The following is a 14,143-nucleotide window of genomic DNA, read 5'->3' on the forward strand; positions in this document are numbered from 1 at the left end:
AAGGGATATCACACTGTAATAGATATTTAGTCACTGCTCCATAACACACGCACATGTCCAGTGTGTGGGGGGATGTGAAGGGAAACTATAGAAAAAGTACTAAAAACTAACAACTTTATGACTAAATATGAAATTAAGTAAATAAAGTAGGTAAAACGTATAAAGTGCTATCCCTGCTGTGGTGATAGGGCAATGACAGCTGTCAGGACGGTCAGTGCCACTGACCATTCATACATTGTCTAGCATGTTGGTGCTGCTATATACAAGATATCAGCACTGATAATGACCGGGGGCACTTCGGGCCACAGTCATTCTGCACTCCCTCTGCGTTACTACATGCAGGGACACGATAACTGCAGCACGTAACGTGCGCAGTTACAGTTTTCACCCCTATCGCCCCTTCATACATCTCCCCCACAATCCCTAGCTGCAGCCAAACTCAAACACCAAGCCGAGCTGTTGACATTCTGAATGTCGGACGTTGGCCAATCCCGCTTATGAGCATCATATAAACCCGTGGTAGGCAACGTTCAGCATTCCAACTGCTGTGGAACTATATTTTTGCTCTGTCACATTTTTAGCATGTTCCAACATCAAAACTGTGGCAGGGCATGCAGGAATGTGTAGTTTCACAGCAGCTGGAGAGCCACACGTTGCCTATCCCCGACATAAAACCAAGGCGTCCATCAGTTCCTACAGATGGTCAAATTTCAGACAAAGTAGGTTTCTGAGGCTCATACTACATCCAGGATATGTAAAAGCCCGGTGGAACCCATTGGAATGTCCTGCTGAAGAGCTGTCAGGACATTTTACTATTTCAAATGGAAACTGTACATTAGGCTGAGAGGACAGACAAGTTTGCCGGACCTCCCTGTCTGTGTGGAAAATCATCAAGAATGAAACCCTCCAGGTAAGAAATTGCAGCTCTTCCATATCCAGCAGATCAAATGGGGCCTACTTGAGGGCCGTCAAAGACCAAATTTAAGTCCCATAGAGCCACAGGTGGGACATTAGGCCAGGGCTCGACAAAACCCAGGGGGCCAGATCACCATGGCGACCAGATTTGGTAGCCTGGCGACCAGATTTTCAGCAACACCCGGGCCCTGTAGTGCGGTCCACACTACAGAGTAACAAACACACAGCCGCCAGCGGCGGCTGTATGTTTGTTATAGCAGCCGATGAGAGTCTGTCAGACTCTTATTGGCTGCTGTGTCGTTCATGGAGTGGGCTGGCTGGAGCTCACTCATGAACTCAGCCTTCCGGTTCACCCCGCAGCAGGTTGGGAGAGACGTCATGACGTTTCTCCCATAGTGCAGAGCGGGCCAGGAGGAGCGGACAGCGGCAGTCGTCGGCAGGAGCGTGGATCAGCTAAGCTGAGTTTTCTTTTTTTTTTTCTTAAGGGGCACTGCATAAGGGGGGTGGCTGCTACTGGGGACACTGCATAGTTTGGGTGGCCGCTACTGTGGGGGCACTGCATAGGTGAGGGTGGCCGCTACTGGGGATGCTGTATGGGGGGGGCCACTACTAGGGGCAATGCATAGTGGGGACTACTATTGGGGTCACTGTATAGGGGGGGGACTACTACTGGGGGCACTATATGTATGCATCTGGGCCCACCATTCTCTAGTTCGGCCACTGCCGGCGGTGGCTTTGCTTGCCCAGGGTTTTTTGGCTGCGGAGGGGTGGTCTTTCTGGGGGTTGGTTGCCTGGAGAGGCGGGTTAGCTGCTCAATAATGTGGCTGTGGGAGGGTGGTTTACCTGGGGTACCCCGTTAGTGGTGTGGTCATGGGGGTTGGTTGCCTGCCCCGGGGGAAGGGGGGGGGTCTGGCTCCTACACTTTCAGCCTGGATTTTAGGTTTTAGAAAATTGTGTTAAGCCCTGCATTAGGCAGTTGTATTTGTACAACCCCCTGTATAATAATCTGTACATCTGGGATCTAAGCCAGTTTCACTTGAAATAAAATAATAGAGTTGATATTTGACCCTTGATGGTTGACAGGCCAAGCCCCTGATCCAAGCCGACTTGCAAAAAGCAAAAAGGCACAGAAGTCTGAAAAGGGAAGCAGGAACCTCTCTGTGCTCACACAACAATGAATGTCAACCACATCTGATGGTAGATTTGTGCAGTAGCTGGTTTTCAGACCATACGCATGATCTGGGTGATTAAACTAAGAGAGACTCCTTCAAGTTCCATGCAGTTAAAGTCAAGGGACTAAAATTCCGCTAAAAAAAAAAAAACAAAACCTTGGTTTAGAGGATATCTTTGAGAAAGACACCTACGTGGTCCTAACATGGACGGAAGATCTGCAAACCATGCCCTTGTGGGCCAATATGCCCTGACGACAATTGCATGACCTGTTTCTACTTGATCATTTAAAGCACTCAGAGCATGGATATTGGCAGAAAAGAAGTACCCCCGGTGAAACGGCCCCCTGCCGTCATTGCGTCCATCAAGACAGCCTGAGATCCTTGGTACTTGCTCTGTACTGAGAGAACTTCCTATTCAGCCAAGAAGCCACGAGACTAACATTCGGTCTGCAGCAGCGCCCAATATAAAGATGACTATCTCCAGATTTAATCCCACTACCCTGGATGAACATTGTGCCAAAATTTGAAAGTCGGTTTCCGGTTGTCCACTCAGGGGATAAAGACCATGGAAATGGTTGAGGCAAACTTCTCTATCCACAAGATTTCAGTGGTCCTTATGGCAATCTAAATTCGGTTTCCACCCTGGCAACTGATTCAAGTCACAGCCGTAGCATTGTGAAACTGAACCTAGTCTGGCCTGGCCTTCTGGACACTGAGCCTGGGCATTTAAGGCCACCTGCAACAGAACACTGATGTGAGAGAGGATTCCTCCATGGACCAAAGGGCCCTACAGTGTACAAGCAAAGTAACTGCTCCCCAACCAGACAGACTGACGATCGTCTATTCCCATGCCGAGAAAGGACAAACTTCAGTGGGTTCGGAGAATGAAGCCGCCACACCATTAACAGGCTTAACTCCGCAGATAATTGAATCATCTGCCTGCCTACACGAGGACAGGCCCTTGACCGAAGAACCACTATCTGAAGCTGCAAAGACCTGAAATTAAATTGAGCAACAGGCACAGCCTCTATTTTCTCCCGCAACTGCATGTAGTGGAGAATGGACACTTGCCTCAAACGCAACAAAAACCTCAATCAAGTCTATAGAACCAGAATTTTAGACTCCAGAAGAAACACCTTTTGATACTTGATGTCAAATAAAAAGCCTGAAAAGAATCATCCACTAGGCTGGAACCAGACTGGACTTTAGGAAATGTATTATCCATCCGTTATTTTCCAGAGCAGAAATTACCACACTCAGGTGTTACGGAGAAGTGACTCTGAACAACTGTGATGCCATTTGTTCTCAACAAGGTGACTATGGGTGCCATAATTGTGGTAAATACTTGTGGAGACAAATAGATATCGTTATTGTTCAATCGCTCATAGAAAATCGGCAAGTGGATGTGCGCCTTTAGTTATGAGCAAAGTTAGTCCAACTTTAGAGAAGTTAGGCGGCTTTAGCTTTAAGCACAGTCCAGCATAAAAAAATATTAGAGATTAGCACAAACAGTTTATGGTTTTAGCTTTAAGCACAGTCCAGCACTGCAAGAGCCAGTAAGATTTGCACCATGTCTTTTGCTATGGTAATTTATAAGCAAAGCAAGCATCTCCATTAGAAGAAACCATCAGAATTTAACATTACATACATTTCGTTGCAATAGCCTTTTTGCATAAACCAATATTGTTGAGAACAGCAACTTTACATGAAAGAAAAATCCAATGTGGACTTTTAATAAGCTTCTAAACTGGTTTTAAGCATAACAGATCATAGCACGATAGAAAATACTAAGTGGTCAAGAAAGCCAAACGTGACACCAAACACCACAGGTTGCAGTTTTAAGTATGTGCAGGTAGTTAAACCTTTAGGGTTGAACTTTAAACAAGACCAGAATTTTGTACAAGCAAACATTTATATTATGTCAAATAGGTTTAGGTTCCAGATAAAACAGTAGGGGGCTTCTAGCATGCAAAATAAACATTTTCAGTTAGCATATGAAACCATGCATTTCCTTCTAAATCTGAGCAAGGACCAGCATTGGAAACAGAGATTGGTCTCAACTTTGCAATAGAAAGGGAGCGCCCAACAGCAGCCTCTGTAAACATTATAGCAGACTCAAACAGTAAAAGCTCACCATATTCTGATCCCAGCAGAGATAAAGTAAATTAATCCATGGTTCTCACCACCTAGCTAGGGCTCTTCTGCCCACCATACGACTCCTGGTCTCTGGAATGGCAGACCAGGCTGCAAGAACAACTCCGCTCCGTGCCCTTACAGACAGCCGACCATGCGGGCTGCTCCTCTGCCCAGCGGTGTTACTTCCTCCAGTGCATGCAGGCTCTCTAGGAGTGCGCAGGCGCAGAGCCTTCTACCCTTTAGTGACAAGCCCTTCTTCTGTCCCTCCGGCTGTAGTCCTCTACAAGACAGCAGTCTTCTTGGCAATCTGGTTTCACTGGCAGTGGCAGCATCATCATCCCGGGAGTCAGGGTCCTTACAGCAGGGTGCTCTCCACCTGGGGCTTCCCCAGCACTGCCTGCCCATCCAGCAGGGATCATCCTCTTGGTCCAGCAGCAATCCAGGCCACCTCAGCGGGGTCCTTTTCTTCCTGGCAGCAGCTGGGGTCCCCTGGTCCTTTCCGGGGGTCTTTTGGCAGCAGCAGCAGGTCCAGTCGGAAGGAGCAGTTCCCATCCTTAAAAGGGGCAGCCGCGGCTCCTACAGGCACGTGGAGCAGGGGTCCTCCGGGTCCTTGCGCTGGCAGCCCTCTTTTCATCCGGTTCTGTCAGTAGGTAAGCAGATCCTCCATCAGCGGCACTTCCTCCAGTCTCATCGGGGGCATAGTCCTGTCCCCGGGGCAGCCTCTCCTGGGTCTGGCAGTGGCTGCGGTCTCCTCACTACAGGCACGCGTCCTCCTGTTCTGGCAGCCGCAGGGGTATTCAGCGTGGGGTCCTCGCGCCGGCTATTCTCTTCAATGTGGCAGCTCTTCTAATGGTGCCACAGCCGCTGACCCCTCATTCTCTCTGCACTGTCCGGCATATTCACTGAGTAGTTGGACGCCCTCCACCGCTATCCCTGCAGGTACAGTCAAGTCCGGCTACATGGCAGCTACTCCTGCCCAGCTCATTCTAATAAGGGGCAGTTGACTACTCAAGTAGAGCACTCAGATCGAAATACGCACCATGACCTAGTAGTATGACCCAGTACTATAAGAGAAACATTTGTCTTGTTCAAGAGTATTGCCATTTAGAAATGTTAAAAAATAAAATATTCCATCTTCAAACTTACCGATTTTGCCTGAGGTAGACATTGCCAAGTCCATAGAAAGCCAGGCAGTTAAACTTCACCTTGGAGAAAACAGAATGCCGCACAATTTCCTTGAACAGACCTTCAGCCTTGGTCAGTTCCTGCAAAACGAGTAAGGAGAGGACTTTATGATTTAGTAGTGCTTACATTAGCTGGACAACTTAAAGGCGCGTATCCACTAGACGATAAATTGGACGATTTGCATGATAACTATATCGTTCACCGTCCGCAACATATCAGTGTGTATGCCATCAACGACCAGCTATGCGCGCTCCCGCTGGTCGATGACTACCTCTTTCATCGCCTGTACTTGCAGGGTAACCAGACGATAGTTCTGCAAGTACGGGGATGAGGGAGGGTGACGTCACTGAACGATATCGTTCAGTGTGGATGCTCAATGTCGTTAACAACTCTGAGCCCAGCATTGCAGGGATAATACTAGACGATATTGCTCATTGAGCATATCGACTATTGGATACGAACCTTTACTCCATATGCTAATTGCTCACTCTTGTTAAAGCAATTATTGGGAACAGATGATACGGCCTCTGTGAAATTATTACTAACCATTTATATTATTTTGACATGTCAAAGAGGTCTTTGGATGAACTCCGGCTTGTATAACCCTCCCATACAAGCAGGAGTACTTGAACAGACTGATGAGATGCAATTACTGCCAGCATGTTGATAAGCTCTGTAGAGGGCCAAAACGTGTGATTTACATACAACATCTATAGAGCGGTTTCCAGTGACACGAGATCGGTACGAAGTACCATAGCGCTTTGCCTGTGTCTAGCATTGTCTACCGAGGAAATATGCCTTCCACCTGTCAGCCAGTTGACAGGATGCTTTCCTCAGAGCCTGGCTGATGGTGCAGATAAGCCATCGCTGTGATATTGTCCATCTGTATCCCGAGCCCCTCCACAACGGAGTAGCGTCCAGGGACTCGGGAGAGCCAGCTAGATGGTCAGGAGATCCAGACAATTATTAACATGGTCTCCCTCGTCCTTCCCTACTCATTAGTTCCACACATCCAGTCCCTCACCCATTACGGTCGGTTCCATTTGTGCGTCACTACTAGGATTTGACCTTTACGCTCGCTTTACACTACAAAGGCATTAGCTATCCCCATGATTGGAATGTTCTTCTCTTTAGCCTCCCCGTCATTCCCTCTTCTCCTATTCAATGTCCCTTTAATGCTTCTGCATGACTTCTCTTTCTCACATTGCTCGCTTATGCCTTCTTAAGCTGGGTAAACACCTAATGCCGCGTACATACTACACCATATGCTTCATGAGCGGTATCGTCTAGCGTTTTCCCTGCAGTGCCGAGCTCAATGTCATTAGCGACATTCAGGACACACACTGAACGACACCGTTCAGTGCCGGCAGCCTCCCTCATCCCTGAGCATGCACAACACAGTCAGGTTGGCCTGCATGTTCCGACGATGAACGGTATTCTTCAACGACCCGCGGGAGCGCGCATCGTTGGTCGTTCGCCGCGTACACACTGGACGATGTTGGACGTAATGAACGAGAATGATATTGTTCAAATCGTCCAACTTCTCGTCTAGTGTGTACGCAGCTTTACAGATATATCTGCATATCAACTGAACTGCAGATGGTTGTTCATACACACTGACCCACCATCAACTGGCCGCAGTTCCCACTGGCCAGGGGTTGCTCCGCGTCCCCCTCCCCTCAGCAGGAGTACAGACGGCCGTCTGACCATCCGTACACACAGCACAAGAGACAGATATATCGGCCATTGGCTGTGCAAAACAGCCGACATGATAGGTCTGATCGACATCGTTCACAGACATATTGCTGGTACACACTGGCCGACAGGCACATGAGATATTGGCCGATCAATTGATCGGCCAATATATCAGCAAGTGTGTACCCAGCATTACTCTGGTGATCTCTCCACTGGCATCCTATCCCCTTTATAACTCAATTTAAACTCCTCAGCCACCTCTCACTCCTGACCCTCCAAGACATCTCACGCTGCCCGTAACCTATGAAACACTCTCCATGTGAATCTATGAGACTCTTCCCCAGTTACGGTTACACCAAACACTCAGTTTCCACGTAATCCCTACCTACACACCACTGCATTTCCCATTTTGTCTCCCTACTACCACCACCAATCTCTCCCTTTAGAATGCACGCTCGTCCCCTAGTGGATGAAGGAGAAAAATAAAACTGAACATAAGATACTCGTCCCAAGGTAGACTACATGGTTCCAACTATCCTCTTGTAAACCCAAATGGTAGTGTACGGGTATATCTGAAGTGGGGATATTACCTCCTGCGGAGACTTAATTTTGTCCTTAAGGATGCTACAAAGCAGATAGCCATAACATCTAGCAGCCAATTGAGAAGCGCTTAGACCCTGTAAGGCTCTGCAAACCTAAGAGATGAGAAAGGGGAATCAGATATCTCAGATTGATGGTGATGAGCACTCGGGTAGGGAGCTGAATGGGACCAGGAGTCCATGAAGGGTACGGCAACATTTCTTCCAGTGCTTTGCCTGGTATGGGTAAGCCCAACCCACGGTCTGTGTCTCCCTACTGCTCTTCTCACTGTCCTCAAACACAGTCCGTGCCCCTTTGACAGTCAGTCTGGACATTACAATAGAAAGAGTAAATCAGACAAAGTTGTTTGCACTACTTACCACGGCCTGCCCAGTGCCAAGCAGTGCATTAGCATGCCCGTACATGAGCACTATATAATCTATCTTCGTCAGGCGCAGACTCTGTAGATGAAAAAAAAAATAATAATTAATACCTTATATGTGAACAAAGGCCCTCATTCAGAGCCGTACGCTCTGAGCAGAGCGCACGCTCTGAATGAGGGCCGGGCTCCATTTTCATGGAGCGTCCTCCTGGACGCTCGTATAGCTGTGGGTCACCACCCACAGGCTATACGAGCGTGCTTTTTGATGGCCGCGATGGTCGAGACCATCGCGACCATCGAAATTGCGAGCCGTAGCCTGCGGTTGAAGTTTTCAACCGCAAGCTCCGGAGTGATTTTGGCTCTATCAGAGCCAAAATCACTCCCACTGACATCACTAGTGATGTCAGTGGGCCGGCTTTTGACGGGAGGCGTTCCCGTGGGAACGCCCCCGGCACGCCGACCAAAGGGGGCGTGCTGTCAATCAACATTGACAGCACGCCCCCTTTGATCGGACACAACGAGCGAAGGACTTTCCTTTGCTCGTCGCGTCTGGCGCATGCGCACGACGGAGCTCCCTCCGTCGTGCGCATGCTCAGTGCATAACATCGACCCACTTGCGAGCGGACAGCCGCTCGCGAGTGGGTCTGAATCAGGCCCAAAGTTCAATAACAAAGCTTTGATTACAAACTGAATTATGCAAAATAAACTAAACGCCACAAACACCCGTGTTTAAGGAACAAGCCAGAACTGAACATAAATAGGAAATTAAACTGCACCAGTCACATAATTTAATTTATTTACCACCTATTGTACATGGAGGGGAATGAGTTTACCTTTATTAGGTACAAAATTCAGGAGCTCTAATAACTGCAAGTGACAGGAATAGCTGTGTGCACAGATGTAATAAAGATACAGAAAGTGGTAAACAACTCACAAAGGGCTCTATTTATTAACATTATTTTTACTACAATAAAGTGAAAAAGGGTGTTTTCACACCCTTTTCACATTATTTTAGTTTCACCTAAAGTTACTATAGGGCAATTGGAGTAGAATTCGTAAAATTCTACTCCAAGCACTAATTATCACTTATTTTCAGTAAGCAAATCGCATTTCCCATAATTGTAATGGGAAATGTGATCTGGCCAAAGTTACTAAAATTAAATTGTGAAAAAATACCGGGGAAAGCCCTGTGATAATAACGCCACCTGGAGGTGGCATTATCCAGGGTCTTCCCCGGTTACCGGACTCCTGCTCTGAAAGGCAGAGCAGAGCCCGGAGCCGGCCCCAGTGATCAGCTGTGTATTCTAAACAGACCACATGCTGATACACTGTAAAAAAAATAAAAATAAAAAATAATAATTTTACCAGAGTCCAGGGACAGGAGATCGGGGCTCCGCTGATGTCCTCCCTCCGGTCAGCTGATCTCTCATCCTGCACTGGGACCCGGTCATCAGCTGACCAGGGCCCAGTGCAAGTTGGGAGATCAGCTGACCGGAGCCACATATGACATCACCAGGGCACCGATCACCGAAGGCAAGTGTAATTAAGGTGGGGGGGGGGGGGGTTGCGGTGGTGTGGGGAGGGGAAGTGTCACGTGGGGGTCGCGAGCACGTGGGGCGGGGCTTAGCGGCACCTGGTCGGCGCATGCACGGGCACTTGTCACTGTATTTTTGGCGAAAATACCGATAAGTGTGCAGAGGGGATTCGCAGGGACAGAGCTTTTTCGCAAGCTTTGTCCCTGCAAGTGATTTTTAGTAAATCCCTGTGATATTGACTGAATGTCGGTAATATCACACTACAAGCTACACTCAAAATGCGGATTGTAGTAGATAGCGAGCCCAAAATGTTTCAATTGCTATATGGCTCTGGTTTCTTCACCTAAAAATGAATCATGTACAGTGTGTGGGCAGTACAGAACAAAATGCAGTAGGGCAGAAGCTAGAACATTGAGGTGCAATGTAACAGGCGCTGGAGTGCGGAGGGTGTAATAGTTTCAGCATTACCCCATGGCACTAAACAAGAGTATTCCCATTTTCACTATGCATTTGCTAATCTACTCTAAAGGTGCCCATACAGGGGGCGATAATGCAGGCAAATCGACTGACTGGTGCGATTTGCCTGCTATATCGCACCGTGTATGGCCCTGATATCAGGCAGAGTGCGCTCCAGCGGGGTCGTACATCGCACCCCCTGATCTCTCTGCAGGACCATAGGATCAGGGAATGTGATGCGAGATCCCATTCATTGCTATGCAGGTGAGACAGGGGGGAGCCGGCATATCGGGTGGTCGGCCACCCGATCACACGGTGTGTACAGACCGCCCAATATGTCGGACGATGGATCCCCTACCGCCTCGCACCGTGTATGGGGGCCTTTCGTTTTAGGAGTTGGAATCCTTTATACCGGAGCCCTTTAATTTGCTGTAAACTGATCAAACCCTCTCTGGATGATCTGTGAATTCAGACTTCAGAAATGCGAATATAAGAAAATATAAAAGCCGATGAACTCACATCAGTTTCTGTACTTGCCAAAACGTGGAGACCTGTGAAAGTCAGCAATTAATAAAAAATATTCACCCGCAGTTCATTATGTTCCAGGAGTTCCAGCAGTTCTGAAAACATGGCCTGCGCATTATAACAGCGTTTGTCTTGTAAAGCTTCATATCCGTCTCGTGCTAGGGACTTCACCACATCTTCCAGGGTGGCTACATGAATCTAGGACAGACATACAAGTCAGAAAAGGGACCATCATCTACAGTGTTTAGCAGTTTGTTCACTCCTGCTGCAGAGCTGTTGCAGCACAGTGAGGCTACAAGCCATGACAGGGAAGGCGGTTGTGCTTATCTGTCCTGAGCACATTTTGACTTTACAACTAACAGATAAGAACTTTCCAGGACAGACTAAAAAGGAGCGTTCTGGTAAAACTTACCTTGGTTAACTCTCTTTCTTCGAAGTCCATAGGGTCCACAGGGAGACATTGGGGGTATAGGTGGGACCAGGAGGAGGACTGAACACCAACAGCAAAGCTTTTCAATCCCAGGATGCTCTGTTCCTTCCCCCTATACCCCGCCCACAGCCTTAGGACACTTCAGTTTTGTTAACAAGCCCAAGGCAGGAGCAGGATAGGAGAGAAGACTGGTACACTGAGGAATCACACTCACACAGAGAAGGAAACAAGTGACCAGGAGAAGAAACCCATAGAAACTAGGACCGTCAGGGCATGTGCCCTGTGAACTTTGAAGAAAGAGTTAACCAATTTAAGTTTTACCATAGCTGTCCTTTTCTTCCTCAGGGTCCACAGGGCTACACTGGGAGACATTGGGGATGTCCCACAGCGGTTGTTCAAGGGCGAGAACGCTCCTGAGCTAATAGGAGAACCCTACACCCAAAGGGAAGCATCCTGAGAGGCAAATATATCAAAGGCATAAGACCTAAAAAAGGTGTGGACGGAAGACCAGGTGGCCACCTTGCATAGCTGTTCAGCTGAGACGCCATGCAGGGCTGCCCACGAGGGACCCACAGAGCGAGTAGAATGAGCAAATACTGAAGCCGGCACAGGGAGACCAGTCTGCGTGTAAGCCTGTGAGATAGACTCTGGCTAGATGGATTCGCATGACTGTTTGTTAGCTGGTCATCCCTTCTTGTGGAATCCGTATAGGACGAAGAGGGAGTCAGATTTCCTGATGGAAGTAGTGCGGTCCACGTAGATCTTCAGAGCAGGAACCACATCCAATGAGGCCTCACCTGCCGAGAGATCTAGTGAAGTAAATGCCGGAAACACAATTTCCTCATTCAGGTGGAAGCAAGAAAACACCTTGGGAAGGAAAACTGGGCATGTACGAAGAACATGCCTGTCATGATGAAATATTAAAAAGGGGGAGCGACATGAAAGCTCCCCTAAATCAGATCCTCTACGGCAGGGGTCAGGGAACTTTACCTTTTACCCCAAAATATAATTAGGTACGCTGATGTTACCCCCTTGATTTGAAAGGAAGGAAATCATATAGTAGTGCCCCCATATAATGCCCCTGTAGTAGTGTCCCCATATAATGCCCCCATATAATGCCTCTGTAGTAGTGCCCCCATATAATGCCCCTGTAGTGCCACTTGTACAAAAAAAACAAAACAAGAAAAACACTTCCCTTAATCCCCGCTCCTGCATCCGCCGCCGTCCTGTCCGCCCGGCTGCTCCTCGGAACTATGGGAGAGACTTCATGACGTCTCTCCCATAGTGCGCATGGAGAAAGGCAGAAACTGGAGTTCAGGAGAGAACTCCAGTCACCGACTAACGAGGCGCTGCAGGGAAGGAGCCGGGCGCCCGCTGGTAATAACATCTCAGCGGGCGTCCAGCTTAGAGCCTCCCTGCGGCACAGCCGGGCATGCATATGATTTATTCTATATTATAGAATGATTCATATGCATGCCTGGCTGTCCGTCCATTACCCCCAGGAATTTCATATTTACCCCATGTGGGGTAATTTACCCCTGTTCCCCGACCACTGCTCTACGGGATGATGCTATAGCCAGAAAAGTCACTTGACAACCACTGATTCCAGGGGTTCGAATGGAGGTTCCTTTAGTGCTTGGAGCACCACTGACAAATCCCATGGAGCCACAGGAGGGACAAGGGGGGTTGTATACGTGGAACACCTTGCATGAAGGTGTGAACATCCGGTATATTAGCAATTATGCGCTGAAACTAGATAGACAAAGCAGAGACCTGCACTTTCACAGATGCTAGACGGAGGTCTAGATCAAGTCCAGCCTGAAGTAAGGCAAGAATTCGAGAAACCTTAAAGACTTGCGGGTCAGATTCTTGGAGCACACCATTGGAAATATGCATGCCATATTTTGTGATAAATCCTGACTGAGGCCGGTTTACGTGCTCTGAGCATGGTCTAGACCACAGAGCTGGAGAAACCCTTAGCCGTTAAGAAGGATGTCTCAAGAGCCAAGCCGTTAAAGACAGACGGACTAGGTCTGGACGTAGACATGGACCCTGAGACAACAGGTCTACTTGTAGAGGAAGTTGAAGAGGAAAATCTATGGAGAGCCTTTGAAGATCGGAGTACCAATAACATCTGGGCCAAGCCGGAGCTATGAGCAGGACTGTGCCCCCCTCCTGTGTGAACTTTCGGAGCACTCGAGGAAGTAGGGATATTGCCAAATGGAAGTTCCATTCCACCGACAATGCGTCTATGAAGGCCGCGCCAGTGTCCTAGCTCCATAAATTGGAAGTTTGATGTTGTGTCTTGAGGCCATGAGATCCACTTCCGGAAGACCCCATTTGTCCACTAGAAGCTAAGAGAGACTTCTGGATGTAGAGACCATTCTCCTGCATGCACGTCGTGACGGCTAAGGAAATCCGCTTCCCAACTGAGAATCCCCGGGATGAACACTGAGATGGCTTGAAGATTGCGGGACACTTCTGTCATTGCTGATTGATTTGAGTGCCCCCTTGGTGATTGAGGTAGGCCACAGCTGTGGCGCTGTCGTACTGTACTTGTACTGGCCTGTTTTTCAGAATATTCTGAGCCAGAGTGAGAGCTCTTGTTGATGGCTCGAATTTCCAGGATGTTGATTGGCAACACTGCCTTGACTGCGGACCATCGGCCCTGGAAGGAGTGCTGGCCGGTTACTGCGCTCCACCCTCGGAGGCTTGCATCCGTGGTGAGGAAAGCCCAGTCCGGGAACCAAAAGTGACAACCCTTGTCAAAATGGGAAGTCTATAGCCACCAGGCTAGGGACAGACGAACCTCTTGGGGGGAGGCTCAACATCTGGGATTTGAGCAGGTGGGGTAGCCCATTCCACCTGGAGAGGATCAGGTGTTGTAGGGGCCTGGTGTGAAATTGGGCGAGCTCCACCATGTCGAAGGTGGACACCATTGATCCCAAGGCCTGCTTTGTAGAGTAAATTGACACTCTGCAATTGTGGAGCAGTCTGCGTAGTCTCTGCTGGATTGTTGAAATCTTGTCCACCGATAGGAAGATTCTTGGAACTCGAGAGTCCAGGACGGCTCCCAAATGTACCATCCGTTGAGAGGGTGTTGGGGAAATTTTATTACAGTTGATCAGCCAAC

General features: G+C 48.5%; 1 protein-coding gene across 2 annotated transcripts in view; it reads right to left on the reverse strand.

The window, feature by feature from the left end:
- Positions 1–14,143, reverse strand: part of TTC3 (tetratricopeptide repeat domain 3) — a 165,029-nt gene that overhangs the window by 68,531 nt on the left and 82,355 nt on the right. For both annotated transcript variants that reach the window (XM_088443152.1, XM_088443151.1), the window contains exons 18-20: positions 10,641–10,778; positions 8,063–8,143; positions 5,370–5,488 (exon numbers count right to left, since the gene is read on the reverse strand). In XM_088443152.1, the coding sequence (XP_088299278.1) occupies positions 5,370–5,488; positions 8,063–8,143; positions 10,641–10,778 (338 nt within the window). The remainder of the gene's footprint in view (positions 1–5,369; positions 5,489–8,062; positions 8,144–10,640; positions 10,779–14,143) is intronic.

The sequence above is a fragment of the Taudactylus pleione genome, unplaced genomic scaffold (assembly GCF_031769625.1).
Source record: "Taudactylus pleione unplaced genomic scaffold, aTauple2 ptg000327l, whole genome shotgun sequence".
NCBI lineage: Eukaryota > Metazoa > Chordata > Amphibia > Anura > Myobatrachidae > Taudactylus > Taudactylus pleione.